At 45.7% G+C, this 19,044-nt stretch overlaps 1 protein-coding gene across 8 annotated transcripts in view; it reads left to right on the forward strand.

The window, feature by feature from the left end:
* ABCB9 (ATP binding cassette subfamily B member 9) overlaps positions 1-19,044 on the forward strand; it is a 33,148-nt gene that overhangs the window by 4,357 nt on the left and 9,747 nt on the right. For 2 of the 8 annotated variants that reach the window (XM_083418261.1, XM_083418264.1), the window contains 4 exons: positions 5,411-6,148; positions 7,920-8,034; positions 9,189-9,319; positions 15,345-15,550. In XM_083418261.1, coding sequence (XP_083274387.1) covers positions 5,530-6,148; positions 7,920-8,034; positions 9,189-9,319; positions 15,345-15,550 — 1,071 coding nt within the window. In that variant the 5' untranslated portion in view covers positions 5,411-5,529. The other 6 variants (XM_083418267.1, XM_083418265.1, XM_083418266.1 and 3 more) reach the window with 6 other exon arrangements.

Below are 19,044 nucleotides of genomic sequence, written 5' to 3' on the forward strand. Positions count from 1 at the left end.
TCTCTGCTCAAAAGCTGTTGCATGGAGACATTAGTTCTGGGGGCAGGCAGGCCGGAAGGTGAACCAGAGTGCTGGGCCTACCTTCTGCTCGGAAGATGCAGTGACCGGTCAGGTAGGTCTCGGCCTTTCTGCGTGATTTTCCCACACTGCCTCTCTGTCCTGCCTGATGCCCTGGCTGCCACAAGTTGCTCTGGCTCATCCAACCAGTGATCTGTATGTGTGCCTGCTCAAATCGCCTGAGACTTTCCAAACAGGCCCTATTCAACTCAGGCCTTGGTCAGATCTGGTCCACAGCACTAGTGTGTACTAGTCAATCAATAGCTTAAATTTGCATATGGGTGAAAACAACTGGTCTGAAGTGAGAATCTTGCTCCTCCCCACTCCGTTTTTGGATGATCTGTGCAGGTGGCATCTTAGAAGAGGCATCCATTCCAAAGTGTGGGAGAAAAGAGGAAAGATCTGCTATGTGCAGCTTCAAAACTGCCTACACTGTATTAATAAGAGTGTTTTAACTAGTTAAACATTGCAGCCCTATAGATAAGGAGTTGGTCAACTAGAAAACGGGACAGTTTCATCTTAAATGTGAAGCTGGAAGGAGAGTGATTTGTGCATCTGGGCCGTTCTGTTTTCATGTGGGACAGCAACAGGCAGCAATCTCTGTGGCCTGACTGCACCCTAGAAGATTTTTTAATTTATTGAATTCATTTGTAATTCACCTTTTCTCCAAGAAGCCTGGGTTGTGTGTGTCTAGAGCAGTGGTTCTCAAAGAGTGCGGTGCGCCACACTGGTGTGGCAGGAGAGGGTGGGAAGTGTGGTGGGAATATTAAAGCACAATCAAATAAACATTTAAACATTACAATATAGCATAGCATAGTATTAAAAAAAAAAAAAGCAGAATATGGATAGATACATTTTCAAAATGAGAGCAAAAGCATCAAGTGATGCTGAGGAAAATCCTAGTTTGATCCATAATCGGTCTCTGCATATGTGCCCAGAAACGGAGTGCTGGAGAATAACATTGGCTATTCTTCTAGAGTTCTCAATGACATATTGTTGTGAACTAGGATTTCCAACTCATATGAAAGAACAGAAAAGAGAGAGACTTCTTGGTGTTGATGAGGGGATGAGAGTTTCTTTGTCTCAAATTAGACCATATACAGTATGAGAGAGATTACACGGCAAAAACAAGTTCACACCTTCCATTATGTTTGTATACATAAGGTACATAGGTAAGAGGCTTGTTTATAATTGTATTTTGGGAATGATTCATGTTCTAATATAGCTACATTGTTCTATACTTTTTAGATGCCCCATATTATAAAGTTGATGTGTTCCACGTTATAAATCGAGCACTTTTTGTTTTGCAAAGTATTTCTTATCAATAAAAAAATTGGTGCGGCGAAAGCTAATAGGTTGGGCTGTGAAATGGTGCCTGGGCTAAGTCACCCAGAGATCCTGGATCTCCCCAGTCCTAGTCCAGCCCCCTAACCGAGAAATGGGGGGCCTTTAGCCTTCCAGATGTTGTTGAACAACAACTTCCATCATACCTGATCATTGGCCACACTGGCTGGGACTGGTGGGAGTTGGATCTAACAGCATTCAGAGGGCCATCCTTGTTATGACCACTACACCGGCATATCCCAGAATCCGGTGTGATGACACATATGGAGAGATTCTTCAGCATACTGGTCTTAAGTAGGAAGGAGTCCTTGAAGGATGCTTGAGAGGTAAAGAATATTGCATTCATGTGTGCATTTTACCAGCAGGGGACACTGTTACATGCCGAAAATCCTCTGCCCGCCCCACTTTAGCACATCTATGCTAAAACGTTGTGATTTAGGTGGGAGGAGGGTGTGTAGTGGCTGTTGTCACTGCCTTTGGAGACAAAAATGTCTAATTCAAAGGAGCTTAAGGAGGGGTTTTTTGGGGGGTGAGTAGCATATTTTTTACAGGGTGGCCTTTAAAAAGGATGTTTAGCCCACTCAAATGCAGCAAATGCCAGGTGTATTATTGTTAGTATTATTGCTAGCCTCTTGGGCTTGCCAATCAGAAGGTCAGCAGTTCGAATCCATGCAACGGGGTGAGCTCCTGTTACTGTGTCTCAGCTTCTGACAACCTAGTTCGAAAGCACACTAGTGCAAGTAGATAAATAGGTACCACTGTGGCAGGAAGGTAAATGGTGTTTCTGTGCGCTCTGGCTTCCATCACTGTGTTCCGTTGTGCCAGAAGTGGTTTAGTCCTGCTGGCCACATGACCTGGAAAGCTGTCTGTGGAAAAATGCCGGCTCCCTCGGCCTGAAAGCGAGCTGAGTGCCACACCCCATAGTCTGGTTTGACTGGACTTAACCATCCAGGGGTCCTTTACCTTACAAATGCATGTATGTCGGTTTAGAGGAGGAGGGAGTGTAAAACAGGGAGGCCCAATAACATGAATGAAAAGAGAGGTGCACCAGAGAGCCAGTGTGGTGTAGTGGTTAAGAGCAGAGTACTTGTAATCTGGGGAACCGGGTTCGCGTCTCCGCTCCTCCACCTGCAGCTGCTGGGTGACCTTGGGCCAGTCACACTTCTCTGAAGTCTCTCAGCCCCACTCACCTCACAGGGTGTTTGTTGTGGGGGAGGAAGGGAAAGGAGATTGTGAGCCGCTTTGAGACTCCTTAAAGGGAGTGAAAGGCGGGATATCAAATCCAAACTCTCTTCTCGTCTGACATTTCTGCTCTTACGTTGCAGACTATACTTCTTTGTAGTCTTTTGGCCCCCTCCATACATAAAATCAGGGACACTGGTGGCGCTGTGGTTTAAACTACAGAGCCTAGGGCTTGCCGATCAGAAGGTCGGCGGTTCGAATCCCCGCGAAGGGGTGAGCTCCCGTTGCTCGGTCCCAGCTCCTGCCAACCTAGCAGTTCAAAAGCATGTCAAAGTGCAAGTAGATAAATAGGTACCGCTCTGGCGGGAAGGTAAACGGCGTTTCCGTGCACTGCTCTGGTTCACCAGAAGCGGCTTAGTCATGCTGGCCACATGACGCGGAAGCTGTACGCCGGCTCCCTCAGCCAATAAAGCGAGATGAGCGCCGCAACCCCAGAGTCGGTCACGACTGGACCTAATGGTCAGGGGTCCCTTTACCTTTACCTTTATACATAAAATTACATAATCCTTAAAAATACATAACCAATGACTAAAGAACAGCCGCTAATACTGCTGAAGAATATACATCTTAACCAGCTGCCTAAAACTATAAAGAGATGGGGCCAGAGGCATGTCACAGAAAAGGACCTTTTGTGCCCTGCCCCACCATATACTTTGTATTCTTCTAAATACTTTGTTAAAACCACTTAGAAGCCTATTTGGGCATTCAGCAGCATTCAAATAAATATATAACTTAAATGCCTCTACCAGCTGAGGAGAACCTTTCGTTAATCTGACAGAAGCACCCTGCTGTTTGTCCGCAAAAAGCCCCTGCTGCCATTTCAAAAATGGCCTTTGCTGCAGCAGATTAGCACAGCTGCTCCCCCAGGAGTTATTTCAGCTGCCCCCCTCCTCTCTCTCTTCTGTGCTCCTTCCTTCCATGCCGGAGTGTGGTTTCTGGTCTCTCTTATATTAGTGATGAGGAGCCTGTGGCCTTTCCGCAGGGCCAATGGGAGTTGTGAGTCCCAACAAGATCTGGAGGACCACAGGTTCCCCGTCGCTGTTGTATCGAGGGGGACCCCAGTTTCAGGACAGGTGTTGCCACATTTTCCAGCAGAATGGCTCCCCATCTTGTTTAGTTTTAAAAACTGCTCAGGAAGGAACCAACCCTCTTCCCCTGTTCTATCTCCATGGCAACAGTCAGGAGGCCTGTAAGGGGAAAAGGTCTGTTATCCTGAGTTCGCTTCTCTTCAGTGTTTAAAAGTTTTAGGGTTTCTTGTGAGTAGATGGTAATGGCAGGACTTGGTTGCCAGGTGGGCATTTAAGCACATTTTGGCATTAAAAGTCTCCCCTTCTAGCACCCCCTGAAAGATGAGGGGAGCATCAGGTAACCTGGGTGAAGTGTTGTTTGTTTGTTTGTTTGTTTCCATTTAAAAAATTGAAAATATTGACACCTAGCATTGATAATAGAAGTTATTCACACCTGGTCTTTTACTGGCAGGTGGGGGGCAACGGCAGGGCCTGTTGATTTTTGCTAAAGGTAGGAGCCCCTTGTCCAAATCTCACCTGGCCAGAGTTGCTGCTTGCTTCTCTTCCAGCGCTGGGGAAACGGCACCTGTGCCAGCCAAACTTAACAGAGCAGGATATTTTAGTGGGGTGGTGATGGTTGGGATATTGAGTTACGGGGAGTCTGCAGTCCTTTTGAAAAAATGCTTATATGGTTTTAAAAACCCTAACTACCCCAGAGAGGAACTGTACAATTCCACATGTGCTAATACACAAGTTATTGTGGACTGGAATGCTTTATCTGCTACAGAAATAATTGTTATTGGCAAAAAAGGGGGGAATAGTGCTATTTATTATCTTTAATCCTTTTTTTTAAAATCTGTACCCCTTCACTTATTAACACAGCCTGCTAACCATGAATTTATGCATCCCTGAAGGATTGTGAGGCAGCTGTGCTTGGACAGGATAGTGAATCATGGGGAATGGGACACAGAGGGTGTTGTTTTTGTGATTTGACAACCTTTAGCTTGGTGTTTAAAAAACAACAACATTTAGCTTGGTAAGTCTCTGTTTGATGAAGAAGCACATAAACTACTTTAGGAAAACCAACAATTTTTTATTTTACCTTTGAAAATGTCAGCTAATAATATTAATATATAATATAACTGGAAATACTTGGCAACCATTTAAAATGATTTTTATGTAATTTTACACATTCACTTACCAATCAAAACTAAATTATATTAATTTAACCAAAATATATTTCTAATTCCCAAGTCATGTAACAACTTTTTAGAAGCCCTCATTTTTGGAATTTGAAAGTTGAAAAATTCAATATATCTTACTGTGACAGAACCTCTGCACACAGCCTGAACCCAAAGCACAACCTCCACTTCAGAGGATTGCAGATATTAGTTTTCTGAGCCTCCCTTTTCTGGGAAGCCACTTCACTCTACCAGCAACTTGTGGAAAATGTGGACCTCTGTTCCATCTGCTGTGTGTGTTGTGGGAAGAAACACAAAGCTCTTTTTCAGCCATGGAGTGGAATCCAAAGCATGTTTACTCAGATACAACTCCTGTTGAGTCGATAAACTCACAGTGCAGTCCTAACCATGTCTCCTCAGAAATAAGGCCTACTGAATTCAAATAGGTTGTAAACATTTCCTAATCTACCACATTGCCATAAAGCAGTATTTTCCCACAGTGGCTGGAGAGGGTGATACAGCCTGAAGTTCCCCTGTGCCACCTTCCATTATACCTGCATGTTGTTTTCTCTCTTCCAGAAAGGGCTGGTCAAACATGTTTGCTTTGACCCTCAACTAGGAGGCTTTCTGTTCCTCCTTCCCCTTCCGGGTCTCCAGCTGTTTCTCTGCCTCTACCTCACGCCAGGACCATCCAAATTATGCATGCCTGGAAAGCCGTGGTCGGCACTCTGGCCTTCACAGGCCTGGACGTGACAGTAACCACCTTGCTGTACAAACAGAGCCGCAGCGGTGGCAGCTTCCTTCAGGATCTGAAGCACTTCAACATATTCAACTCCATGCTGGACATCTGGGGGGCCTGCCTGTACCGGAGTTGTGTGCTTTTGGGTGCTGCCATTGGGGTTGCGAGAAACACTATCTCTGGTCCCAAGCGCTTGAAAGGATCCCGGATCTTTATCACACTTGTCTGCCTTGCGGTGGGGATTTACGCCCTGGTCAAGCTGCTGCTCTACGCAGAGGTGAGGAAGACCATCAAAGACCCCTGGTTTTGGGGTTTGTTTGCCTGGACATACGTGTCCCTGGCGGCCACCTTCTCCTTGTGGCAGCTGCTTTCTTCAGTGAGACCTGCCAGGGAGACTCTGGGAGTAAATTCCGAATCTAGGACTGAAGCAGAAGAAATTGGGGATCCAAGTTTGCCTGATGCCCAGGAAAAGAAAGAGGAGGCGTCAGCAGCCACCATTTGTAAGCTGTTGTCTTACACCAAACCAGATGTTCACTTCCTTGTAGTGGCCTTTTTCTTCCTCTTAGTGGCTGCTTTAGGTGAGTACATCTGTTGGTGAGACTATAGGAAGCTGTCTTATATTGAATTGGACCATTGGACCATCTACTTCGTTGTTGTCTACACCAGGGGCTCATTCAGACTTCCACTTGTCCTGCCATTTTCTCCTTAGGAAACCCAATCATCACCGCTGAATTGTAGCAAATGCCAATCAGGTTTTCCATGGATTGATGTTTACTCCAATTCAACCTGTTTGCTAAAGAGTGGGTTTTCCCAGAGAAAGTGGCGGGGCAAACGGAAGACCGCTTGGGCCCTTCCCTAGCAAGCTCAGGACAAGCAGAAAACCTCTCAGCCCTTTGCTTTCTAGGCATGGGACAAGCAGAAGCGTGGATGAGCCCCAGGCGTGGGGAGCCTGAGGGCAGCATTCCCTCAGGGTCAGACTTGCAGAGGCAGCAGACAGACTGCTAACTTTGTATAGTTCAGCCACACAAAAGTGAGAGATTTTGGTGCATACATTTCTCCAGTCCAGCAAGCGAGAGGCACTTTTGCAGTTCAAGGATAAATCCCAGCCAGGGAAAACAACCAGAGGAGGGAGTGTGGCCTGGGAGGAGTCCAAGGGCCAAATAGAGAGGTCTGGACTGGCAGAAGTTCTTCAGTGGTCCTGAAAGGGGACACGGCCATCCCTGCCTAGAGGTGACGGAGATGGAACCAGAGACCACCTGCATGGCAAGTGGTTCCTCTATCACTGAGTTATGGCCCTTCCCCTAATAATGCTTTCCAGTTGTATATACACTGCAGGCAGGTGGTTTGTTACTGTGTTTATATCCCTCTCCTCCAACGAGCTCAAGATACCGTGCATAGCTGTTCCTGTTTTATCCTCCCAAGCCACACTGTGAGGATGAGGTTGGGCTGAGAAACTGTGACAGGCCCATGGTCACCCAGTGAGTTTCATGTCTGAGTTGAGGTATGGACGCTTCTCTCCCAGGTCCTCTGTCCAATGCTCTTGGCCACAACATCACCCTGACAGATGCAAGTAAATTTCAGGGGTGTGGCAGCTCAGACCTTAGGGCTTTGCCCATCCTATGTCCCTCTTGCAGGCCACATCCCTCACTGGCCTCATTATCACATTCCTCCTCAAGTGTTACTTTGTGGCTAGAAGGCACCCTTGAACCACAATAATGCAATTTGCTTGCCTGGACAATGGTTTGTGTGCTTGTAAATCTCTGCTTTTTGTACAGTTGGTTTATATTCAAAGCTTAATCGTTATGTGTATACTGTTTAATTGTAAGCAACAGCCCTAAGCTGTTTACAAAGAGCATAAAATATATCTTAAAATAATCAATAAAAATCAAAGGGTGGGATTCAACTGAAGCCTGTTAGCGGAAGCACTGTTTCCACCTCTTCTCCCCCAGCACACTCTCTGTGCCCCCAAATTTGACTTTGGGGGGTTGGGAGGATCCCAAAAACAGCATGCAGGAGGAGGAGGGGGGTTGCTCCGTCTTGCAAAGTGAAATGGTTGCCCTGATGGAATCACCTTAGCATAACACTGAATTCTTCCCCAAGTTAAAACATTAAAAAAATATATTAGCCTGCTATACAGAGGTAAGAGTCACATGTGCCACCCTTCCCACTTTTACCTTCGGTTGGACGCAGCCCCTCGACCGTTGCCCCGTGGGCCCCCACTGCTCTTCCTTTTCAGGGCTTGGGAAGACACAAGGGGCCGAATGTGTTTGAAGATAACAACAGGGATTCTTGTCTTTACATCCTTCTTGGGTTTTTGCCTTTAATCTGCCTTGTCATCCCCTCCAACAGGAGAGACATTCCTTCCGTACTACACAGGTCGGGCCATTGATGGAATAGTAATCCAGAAGAGCATGGAGCAGTTCTCCACAGCGGTGGTCATCATGGCCCTCCTGGCCATAGGAAGGTAGCCTTACTTGAGTAGTTGGACCAAACTGGAATAATTGACCCACAGGCGGGCTGGAAAATCTTGTCATGTTGCATAATGTGACGTGGTGGAGTTATCTTCCATATAGTTGGGGCCTGAGTATAGGAATCCATTCCCTGCTTCTTCTTTTAACTTGCAGAGAGGATCCTATTCAATTTAGTCCCAGAATTCTTTTTCTTAGAAAGGAAATTCCTTTCTTAGCTGTGGAGCAGGGGTAGCCATTGTGGTGCCCTCCAGATGTTGTTGGGCTGCAGCGTCCACCAACCCCAGTGGCAATGGCCAGTGGCCAGGGATGATGGAGGAAGTGACCCAATGGCATGTTGAGAGCATCACATTGACTACCTTTGGTGTAGAGACTGAGGCACCCTGGGAAGATGTTCACATAAGCCAACAGCTCAGGAGGCACTGATTTGCGTACTTTAAAAAATAAGGGTCCATATTCTACTTCCCTTTTCATTTTAACTCCTCTCACACACTCTGGATAGGAATCACATGTTGCATGCATGTCTCTCAATGACTTTTTTTGCCGCCCATGGCAGCCATTTTGTGATCACACCCACAAAACTTTTAACAGTATACGAGTACTGGCACTTCATTTTTTAAAAACTAAAATAACTACTCTACTGACCAGACTGGCTGGGGCTGAAGTCCAACAACATCTGTAAGGACACAGCTGACCTTCTGCTTCACAACTTGAAAACACCTTTCACACTCCCAAGCAGTGACAGCTTTCATAAAGAAACATCCGCCATCTCTTGACCAAAATTTCATAGGGATTCCAGAAGGCTGAGGAAGCGGCTTCTAGGCCAGATCTAGACTGCTGGCTCACTCCAGATACTGAGCAAGTGCAGTGAAATGTGAAACTCTCAGAGCCTCTGAAGCACTTGGTGCTCCTGTGTCCCATGACAAGGGTGGCCAATGTGCTGCTCTCCAGATGTTGCTGGACCACAGCTGCCATCAGTCCTAGGTCAGGGCTGATGGGAGTTGGAGCCAGCAACATCTGGAGGGCACCACATTGGCTGGGCCTGTCCCCAGGTTCTGCCTTGGCTTCTTCCTCTTGCATGGTAGGACTGGGCTGAGGTGTCGGTGTGTCGGTGTCTGTCTGTCCTATAACGTCTCTTATCTGCAATCAGTTCATTTGCCGCAGGTATCCGGGGCGGAGTCTTCACCCTCGTGTTCGCTAGGCTGAACATTCGGCTACGCAACAGCCTCTTCCGGTCGCTGGTCTCACAGGAAATGAGTTTCTTTGATGAAAACCTTACTGGTGGGTTTCTTTTATCTGTGCTGTGAGATCTTGTCATGTCAGGAAATGGAGACACATAGAATTACACAATAGGGAATATCTCCAGTATAACTATTGGGGTGGGGGACGCTTTAAACTGGGGGTCTGAAGGACGACCTCCCCCTGTATCAGCTGTGATGGGATGGATTGAGGATTAAATTTAAATTTAAGTTTAAATTTAAATTTAAACCTCCTGTCCCATGTATGTGGGAGAAATATGAGAGTAAACAGGCTATGAAAACCACTTATGCACTTTTGCAGCCTATTGGAAGCTAGGAATTAGGCAATTACACATTTTATCCCTGTTTATTTGTGGTCTGCTGACCTCACCTCTCCTTGTCCTCATTGCTGAGAATGAAAACACATATTTTAGTAAAAACGAAAAGGTTTACTTACATTTCAACGCAGGCAGGAAACACATCACAGTAGTATGCAGGTAAAAACACTTCTTAGTTACAAAATACAAAATTACTTTTCTAAATGGAGTCTGGGTTCTGAGGATAGCCAAGGCAGGTACGTCTGCTCATATTGCCGGCTTGAAAGAGAGGGCACTCAGGCAAAAAAGACGTACAAAATATATGCTTTGTTAGAAATTCCCACAAAAACATTAAGGAAGTGATCTCATGCAGTCTTTTCTATATTGATTCAAGAACTCTATGACTCTCAGCCCCTCATGAGAGCCAGTGTGGTGTAGTGGTTAAGAGCGGTAGTCTCGTAATCTGGGGAACCGGGTTCGCATCTCCGCTCCTCCACCTGCAGCTGCTGGGTGACCTTGGGCCAGTCACACTTCTCGGAAGTCTCTCAGCCCCACTCACCTTACAGAGTGTTTGTTGTGGGGGAGGAAGGGAAAGGAGAATGTTAGCCGCTTTGAGACTCCTTAAAGGGAGTGAAAGGCGGGATATCAAATTCTCTTCTCTTCTCTTCTTCTTCTTCTCATGTGCCTGTCTGGTAATCATGCATTTGTGGGTTTTTTTACTGGTAATCCCACATGTTTATAGGCATTATGCTCAGATGATCACGCCTCCACTCCATATGGCCTCACAGAAGAGATTTTGACTGTGATAGCTGTGACTTAAGGGGAAGCGAGGCCTTTGTTTTGGAGGGACCAGAAACAAACGCCTTCTCACTCTGAACCTCTTTTAAGGCAGCAGCCCAATCCAGCATGGCCAGTGGTTGGGGATTATGGGAAATGTAGTTCAGCAACACCTGGAGGGCCACAGCTCCGCACCTTTCTCCTTTTACCTTAGCAGGCACTGGTTGAATTAAATAGGCTTTAGCATCTTTTAAAAATCATTCTTTTTCTTTTGTACTACAATTGTTTTTAAGTATCCCCCCCACCCCACCCACACACTTTAAACACCAGAAAAACAAATTATAAGTGTTTTATATAATCCACAAGGAAACAGCAATATTGATTGCTTTTCAGTGCCACTTAATTGTGTCCAGGACAGACATTTAGTACTTGCAGCGGCTCATTATTCCCATTTTATTTGTACGCCCCCTTTCCATAGTTCAAACCATGCTCAGACTTACAACATGAAGAAAATGACATATTTACAAACACCAAAAGTACCAGTAGTCATAATAAATAAATTAAACATCAAAAAGCACGCAACCAAACTGAACAATTTCCTTAGGAATCATCATAATAAGATCTAAAAGAAAGATACACAAATTAATATTAGTAACAGCAACAAGACCTTCTAAACAATACTCCCAGCCCAAGAGTCTGTTTGGTGGCTCTGAGAATAGCAGCTAATTCCTGTCGATGTGAGTTCCACAGATCTACACAATAGCAGTGCAAACTTTTTGTTTCATTCTCATCCTTGCAGAAAGGTGCTTTTATGGGGTGAACTGTGGCTTAAGGAAGCTTCCCAGGCTGTTTAATAGAATTACAGAGTTGGAGGAGACCCTGAGGGTTATCTAGTCCAGCAACTTGCAGTGTAGGAATCTTGCCCACAGCAGTCCCTAGGTGGGCTCAAACCCCAACCTTCTGGTTAAGAGCCAGGCACACTGACTCACTGCATCACTGTTTCTCAGTCAACCCCCTAGAGGAGGAACCTCAGCCCCAGGGCCAAATCCAGCCCTCCAAGCCTCTCTACTCCCCTCCCAGACCCTGCTTTGTAATCTGAGTGTTTCTGCCTGGCTGGGATCTAACATTGAACTCTGAAAATGCTTCTTGCTTGCCTGCATGAAATTGATGTGTGCATGCATAAAAGCTAGCCTGCCATAAAGGTAAAGTTTACATTCAGGAAAAAAGTTCCTTTTTCAGAGCTCAAGGAACAAGGAAAAAGGAAAACATGTACACATGTATTCCTAGCACTCCTACTCTACTCCTACAGCCTAACAGCAGCACTAAATAGAGCAGCTGGCCTCACTCTAAAAGTTAAGAAGGTGCAAGTGACCATGGGACTGAGGCTGATAGGAATGTGCTCAAAGACCCATGGCCCAAGTGCTCAAGAATTTGAAATGCGTATTACAGTCATACCTCGGGTTGAATGTGCTTCAGGTTGAGCGCTTTCAGGTTGCGTTCCGCGGCAACCCGGAAGTAACGGAGCGTGTTACTTCTGAGTTTCACCGCTCACACATGCGCAGACGCTCAAAAGGACGCCACACGCATGTGCAGAAGTGGCAAAATGCGACCCGCAGATGCGCCGTCGTGTTTTTACATTCCATTCAGGATGCGAACGGGGCTCCGGAACGGGTCCCGTTCGCATCCCGAGGTACCACTGTAATCTGAATGTTTTTCCAAGAACCATAAGCCCCCTCACTGCCTTGAGAAGCTCATGATCTAAATCAAGGTGGTCCAACACGAGGCCTGACCCTGAGGCCTTTTCGGAAGTCCTTGGCAACATTTCATGCCCACCCCACCCCCGGCCCTTGCACTGCCTTTCCAAAACCAGATAAGGAAGCCCTGGGCTTTGGGAAGGAGGCGTGAGGCCTGTGACAGGTTCTCTTTCCTCCTTCCCAAAGCCTAGTTAGCGTTTCCCCAGCCTTGGGAAGGAGAGGTCCCAGACCCTGCCAGAGCCCTGTGCCTCCTTTCCCAAGCCTGCACCTTGCTTAGCCAGCTTGGGAAGGGAATGTGAGGGCTGGTGGGGGTGTCAAATTTTGGGCTCGCTCCCCACTCCCAGAGCACAGGCAAGGCCCACGGATTCCGAGTCGAGGCACTCTTGCAGCCTACTTGGTATGAGAAGCTGGGCCGCCCTGAACTAAGTGATGACGGTGTGAGAGAACAATGAAGAGCAGGAAGGAGTAGGATGTGCATTGCTAATGGCCCTGGCATGTGGAAATGCAGGTCCACATGACTAGGTTCCATTCTGGCTGTGGGTGAGGCCCAAGGGCTTCACGGCAGAGCTGAGCTTCAAGTAGGATTGGATGGATGAAAGAAACATGAGGCCACATGTAGGGATTGGGGAGAAGGCAGGTGGAAGCAAGCGGGGTGAGCAGAGCCACTTAAGGAAGCCTGGAGAGCCCACTATGTATTTTTCCTGCTGCGGGCATCATGCTCTGGGGGTACACATATGCCTAAACATTTTGTGAATCTTTGTACTTTTGTCCATTTACTGTATTTATTTTTCCTGATTTGAACTATAAAATGGTGATTTTCTTGAGTCACAGTAAGACTACCCCTAAACATTTTTTAAGGAAAAAAACACTGGCCATATCAATGATCCAGCCAACTGCATCTCACAGCATTATAGCAGTCTGTAGAGGTACTCCGGTTGTGGTGGAGCACTTCCTTTGCATGCAAAAGGCTGCAGGTGGAATCCCCAGCAACTCCAGGTTAGGGCTGGAAAGGCTCCCTCTCTGAAACCCTGGAGAGCCACTGCCAGTCTGTGTTGACAATATAGAGCTAAACGAACTGATGATCCTGCTTAGTACAAGAGCTTCATACATTCCTTGAAGCAATCAGAACATTGGCCTCTGGATGTAAATACTCAAGGTGCAAATATGGGTTTGGAACAAACTCTTCTTTGCAATTTTGTCTTGGATCTAGCTGCTCCCTCCTGCACACCAGTCTGTGTCAAAAACTACTTTTGGATCTCCTCTTGGTTTAAAGGGGATTTGCCTCATGACATAGAGGGGAGGTCATTGTTAAAGAAACACACACACCACTTGCATAGATGCAACTAGCTGCACAGTTTTTTGGATCCTAGCCCAAAGGGTTTTTGAGTTAAGGATGTGTTTCAGCCTCTCTGTGGTCTGCCCTCTGTGTTGAGGGTTCTGGCAGCAAGCTTTTCTCTGACCAGAAGGCACCACAATATCCTTGGCTCCTTGCCTTCCGGAGAAAGAGAGAGAGAGAAGAGAGAGAGAGAGAGAGAGAGAGAGAGAGAGAGAGCACTTGCTGAATTTCTCAGATCTGCAGCAGGAAGCAAATGATGAACTGGGGCTCAGTTAAAGGGCACATTGGCCCTGTGTGCTACCATATTCATAGCCCCTCTGCAAGTCAAAGAACCATTTAGGGAAGGGTTTGTTGTAGTCTTTGGTTGTACTTCTGTGTTGCAGATGCAGAAATATGATTAGTACTTTCCAGTGAATCAGGCTATATTGAGAAACTGCACAATCACACACCTAGAATTATGCACTATGTCTCTTCCTCTTTGGTAGACACTCATCTCTCAACAGCATAGGTTTCCTTCTTGGGAGTGGAGGTGGCCAGAACCTGACTGGAGCACCTGAGTGCAGTCAGTCAGTCACATCCCCATTTGGACGATCCTTTTTTTAAAGTAGGGATACCCAGCCATTTTGGGGTCCAAGAGCCACATTAATAATTGGCCCACCTTCTGGGGGCCACATGCTAGACCCACACTCTCACACATGTGTTAGCGCACACCCACCCACCCACACTCTAAATTACAGTATACTCACATGTACAGGACACACATGCAGGGTGTGAATGGAACAATTTGCATCCCCGTTGGGGAGCTGGGCTGGGCTGAGAGGTTTAAAACTTTCTGTGTACCTCAGTGTCATACTGATTACAGTGGTGCCTCGGGTTACATACGCTTCAGGTTACATACGCTTCAGGTTACAGACTCTGCTAACCCGGAAATAGTGCTTCAGGTTACGAACTTTGCTTCAGAAATCATGTGGCGGCAGCAGGAGGCCCCATTAGCTAAAGTGGTGCTTCAGGTTAAGAACAGTTTCAGGTTAAGAATGGACCTCCGGAACGAATTAAGTACTTAATCTGAGGTACCACTGTATTATTTTTCCTTTTTGCTGCTGCCAAAATCAGTGTGAGAGCCAGAAAAATTTCCTTGATCAGTCAGCCTTGGTGCAAACGGTTTGGAGTGGGAGAAGACATTGGGTTTATTTTGTGATAAACCCCTAACTTGTAACTCTTGGTAGATTGCATAAGATGTGGTCCTATCTAGCTAGACCACTGGCCCACTAGCTCACACTGACTGGCAGCAGCTCTCCAGAGTTTCAGACAAGGAAGTCTGTGCCTGGAGATGTCAGGGACTGAACTTGGGTCCTTCTGCATGCAAAGCAGATCCTCTAGCACTGAACTACGGCCCCTTCCTCGGTGCCCGTCCTCTGTGGTCGTTGTACAAGGATGGCGCACTCCAGCTGGAACAGGCCCTGGTTTGGGTTTCAGTCCAGCCTGTAAGTGGGGTCAAGTTCTGTTTTCTGTTTCTTCCTTTAAAGAAAATGCAATTGATTGGCTGGGGTTTTGTTGTTGTTGTTGTTACAGCTATTGCTATTTGCTAATTTTATTGCTGTTTTTCATAATTATTTATGGTATTTTGATTTGATCTTTTTAAAAGAAAATTGCTTTGCATCCTTGCATAGATCATTTTTCAAATATGTATTTCCCAGGATTGCACATTAAACTGTAGCACTTTATTATTTAATAATAAGAATAATTAATAGAGAATGTGAATATTTCAACAAATAGGCAGAGTTCTCTCTGTGAGCATTTTGCCCCCTGCCCAGCACCCTCCAGCCCATGGATCTTGCTCTTCACACTTTGCTTCTGTTCTCATTCTCTTTCTTTCTCTCTCAGGTGACATTATTTCCCGGCTGACGTCGGACACGACGATTGTGAGTGACCTGGTGTCGCAGAACATCAACATCTTCCTGCGCAATATGGTCAAGGCCACGGGGGTGATAGTTTTCATGTTCAGCCTCTCGTGGCAGCTGTCCCTGGTAACCTTCATGGGATTCCCCATAATCATGCTCATGTCAGATCTTTACGGGAAGTACTACAAGGTTAGTGTTATCTGTAGCTTTTAAGCCTGACCCCAGAGGTCATTCTCAGAGCTTGTCTGTCTGTTTGCCCGTGGGTGCTCTGCTTTGGGGACACAGGAACATAAGAAGCTGCCCTTCCACCAAGTCAGACCACTGCTCCATCTACCTCAGTACACTGACTGGCAGTGGCTCTCCAGGATTTCAGACAGGGAACATTCCCAGCCCCACCTAGAGATGCTAGGGATTGAACCTGAGAGCTCTGGCATGCAAAACAGATACTTTAACCACTGAGCTAATATCCTTTCCCACAGCAAATTTGGTGTGTCCTGAGCAATCTCCTGGCAAAGACTGTTCTGAGCAGTTTCTGAGAACTGTCCGATTTTCACACACCATCTCTTGAGTGCCTCTCGCTCATATATTTTTTGTTCCACTTTTAACCACAAAAACTAATCATCAAAAGAAAAGAAAGCATTAAAAAATAAATCTTAGTGCTCATGCATTTTATCTTCTGAATTTGAAAAGGCTGACAGTGCGTGGATTTCTGATTTTGTTCTCCAATATTGCACGTACAATTTCGGTCCTATATTCCAAGCCCATGCACCTTGTTTTCTTGGCTGCTCTAATACCATCCTAAAAAGGAGCTGCAGAGAAGCAACAGAGATGCACAGGGCTGCTGTTCATAAAATTCTGAAGGAGGAAGGCTTTGCAGAGGTCCTGTGGGGATTTTTATTTTATTTCTTGGCCTTGGCAGCGCTGTTGTCTAGCTGCCTGCCTTGTCCTCCCTGTGGAATGGAATTGCAGTCTCTCTTGCCAAAGCAAGTGGGGAAGAGGCACAGGCAGCTGCAGGTCGTCTTGCCTTCTCAGATGACTTGAAAAGAAATTAGAGCTGTCTCTAGAGAGGAAGTCCTAGGGCTGCGTCTTTCGGGGCAGGGGGACTCACTTCCAAAGATTATATATACGTTCTCTCTGTGGTAACGCTGCTGCATTTTCATGGCAGGCTCTCTCCCCTTTGAAAAGGAGGGCATAACGGCCAAGTGTGTGTTGTAAGGTGAGGATAACAATATTGGCCAACCCTCCCTAGGGTCCTCCATCTCCAACTATCTGAGCATCTCCCAGGGTCTGACCATGTCCTCCATACACCTCCACATGGAGCTCAGGACAGTAAGGATTCAAGAGACTGTATATTATTATTATTATTATTATTATATCCCGCCCATCCAGCTGGGTTTCCCCAGCCACTCTGTGAAGTACACTGAACTTTAACAAAACAAACTTCATGTGAATCCTAAAGGTTGCTGTTTAAAGATAGATTGTAAGCTCTCTGGAAAGCCACCCAACTTTTGATGCTGCCATCATCACTACTGTTATTTCCTGCAAAAGCACATCACCTATTTGTGGAAAACCTTTTGTATGCTTTCTTTTAAATCCGGGACCATCTGTTTCATGACAAGTTTCCACCCCTCCCCTCCTGCCTTGCCTGCAGGAGCTGGGATTGAGGGGGGTTGTCCCCTTTCTCTTTTTTGCCAATTTGTTTTTATTGATATTCCAAATTTTAATAATTAAGCCACAAATTAAAACAAATTTAATACAATTTTTCCAAAAATTGGTTTCTGGCCACTCCATTTTGATGCGTCCAAGGTTTCCTCTTGTTGCTGCTTTATTTTCCTAGTTGTTTCTGGTATAGGGGGGTTGTTCTCTTGCGTGTGATTTGTTCATTCTACCTCTCCTCTCGCTGCCATAACTTGTAATACCAGTTGGGACATCTGTGCACCTGGCTAATCTTTTGTCCTTTGTGAGTGGCTGACCTTGCCTGCTTGCCTCTCTGTGAGTCTTTGCTGCCTGAGGTCATCGGCTGCTAGATGGAGTGCTTAAGTCTGCAAATGTGCATTTCCTGTTCTGCTTCGTCCTTCATGCTTCCCCAGCTTGGCTCCCACTGCAAAGACAAGGGGGGCTGTCCCATGGAGCGCCACATAATCTCAGTAAGGCTCTGCTTGAGTCACTGAATGCCTGGCTCCCAGCCAACAGAAGTTTCTTGGCTCTCATGCTGCAAGATTAATGCTACTCAGCACTGAGGGGAACAGGGGAGGGGGGTTGCTACATCCTGGTCCGTGGGGTATGCATAGTTTATTGGCCTTTTGTTGGGGGGGTGTTGGGGGGGGGGAGAAATTTGCTTGTCTTTGTATCTTAATGAGAAACTACCTAATCTGCACTTCTCAAACCAATACTAGTGCCAGAACACAGCTAGCCTTTGGAATTTACAGTTTCCCCAATTTGGAGATGCTTTAGTCCAACCAAACAATGTGCACAGAGATGCCTCTGCATGGGGAAAGGGTGCATAAAAGTAAAAATAACCTAGAAAAAATTCATTATCTTTGGGGAAATTGCTTGCAAAAATGTGTATATTAGTCAAAACTGCATACAAAAATGTGTTTGATATGAGAAATTAGCACTAATCTGTCAATTTTAATGAGACTTTTTTCCAATATCTGCTGCAAAAACAATTGCTGCAGAAATATGGAGAACCCAATTTTAGCCTAGAAAAAAAAGAATCAAAAATAGAATTCATCCATCCCTTCTCTCTGTGTGAATACAGATATATCAACATGTATTCTCTCTCTCTCTAGATATACCGTACTTTTTGTTCCATTTTGAACTACAAAACTAATCATAGAAAATAAAGCATAACAAAATAAATCTGAACACTTTATAGTGTCTTCATGCTCATGCATTTTATCATCTGAATTCAAAAAGGCTGGTGGTTTGTGGATTCCTGATTTTGTTCTCTAGTATTGCATGTACAATACCAACCCAAAAAGGAGCTGCAGAGAAGCGACAGAGATGTACAGTGCTGCTGTTCATAAAATTCTGAAGGAGGAAGCCTTGCAGAGGTCCCATGGGGATTTTTATTTTATTTCTTGGCCTTGATGGATTTACCTGCTGAGCAGATGACAACAGGGATGGGAATCCTGTGACCCTCCAGGTGTTCCTGGACTATACAACCTCTCATCCCTAACCTTGCTTACACTTGCTGATGGGTGTTTAAGTTCAACAAAATCTGGAGTGTACAAGGTTGGGAAAGGTTGTCTTAAGACAACTGGGTGCCTCAGCTTTCAGTTTACATAGGCAGCAACGGGGATGGGCAGAGGGGAGAAGTTCTGCTTGGTGGTGGCTTATATAATACAGTTCCCTGATAAAGTGGTAGCATTCAGAATCAGCGAGAACACAAAGCCAAACTGGATGTCTAAATCTATGCTCACATATTTGTGAGGGGCTGCCAAACCAGGATATTAACCTGTATAGTTTGGTGTGTTCTTGTTGTTATGCCTGAATTCACTAGCCATGACTATGGTTGCTGCCAAACCTCAATATGGATTTACTGGTTTTCATTCTGATATTGTATTAGTTGTTTACAGTTTATATGAATGTGGTTGTAAGCAGCCTTGGAGGTTTTTAGTAACCTGATGATGATGATGATGATGATGATGATGATGATAAGAAGAAGAAGTTCATTTGCT

The sequence above is a fragment of the Podarcis tiliguerta genome, assembly GCF_965153285.1.
Source record: "Podarcis tiliguerta genome assembly, chromosome: 16".
NCBI classification, from domain to species: Eukaryota; Metazoa; Chordata; class Lepidosauria; order Squamata; family Lacertidae; genus Podarcis; species Podarcis tiliguerta.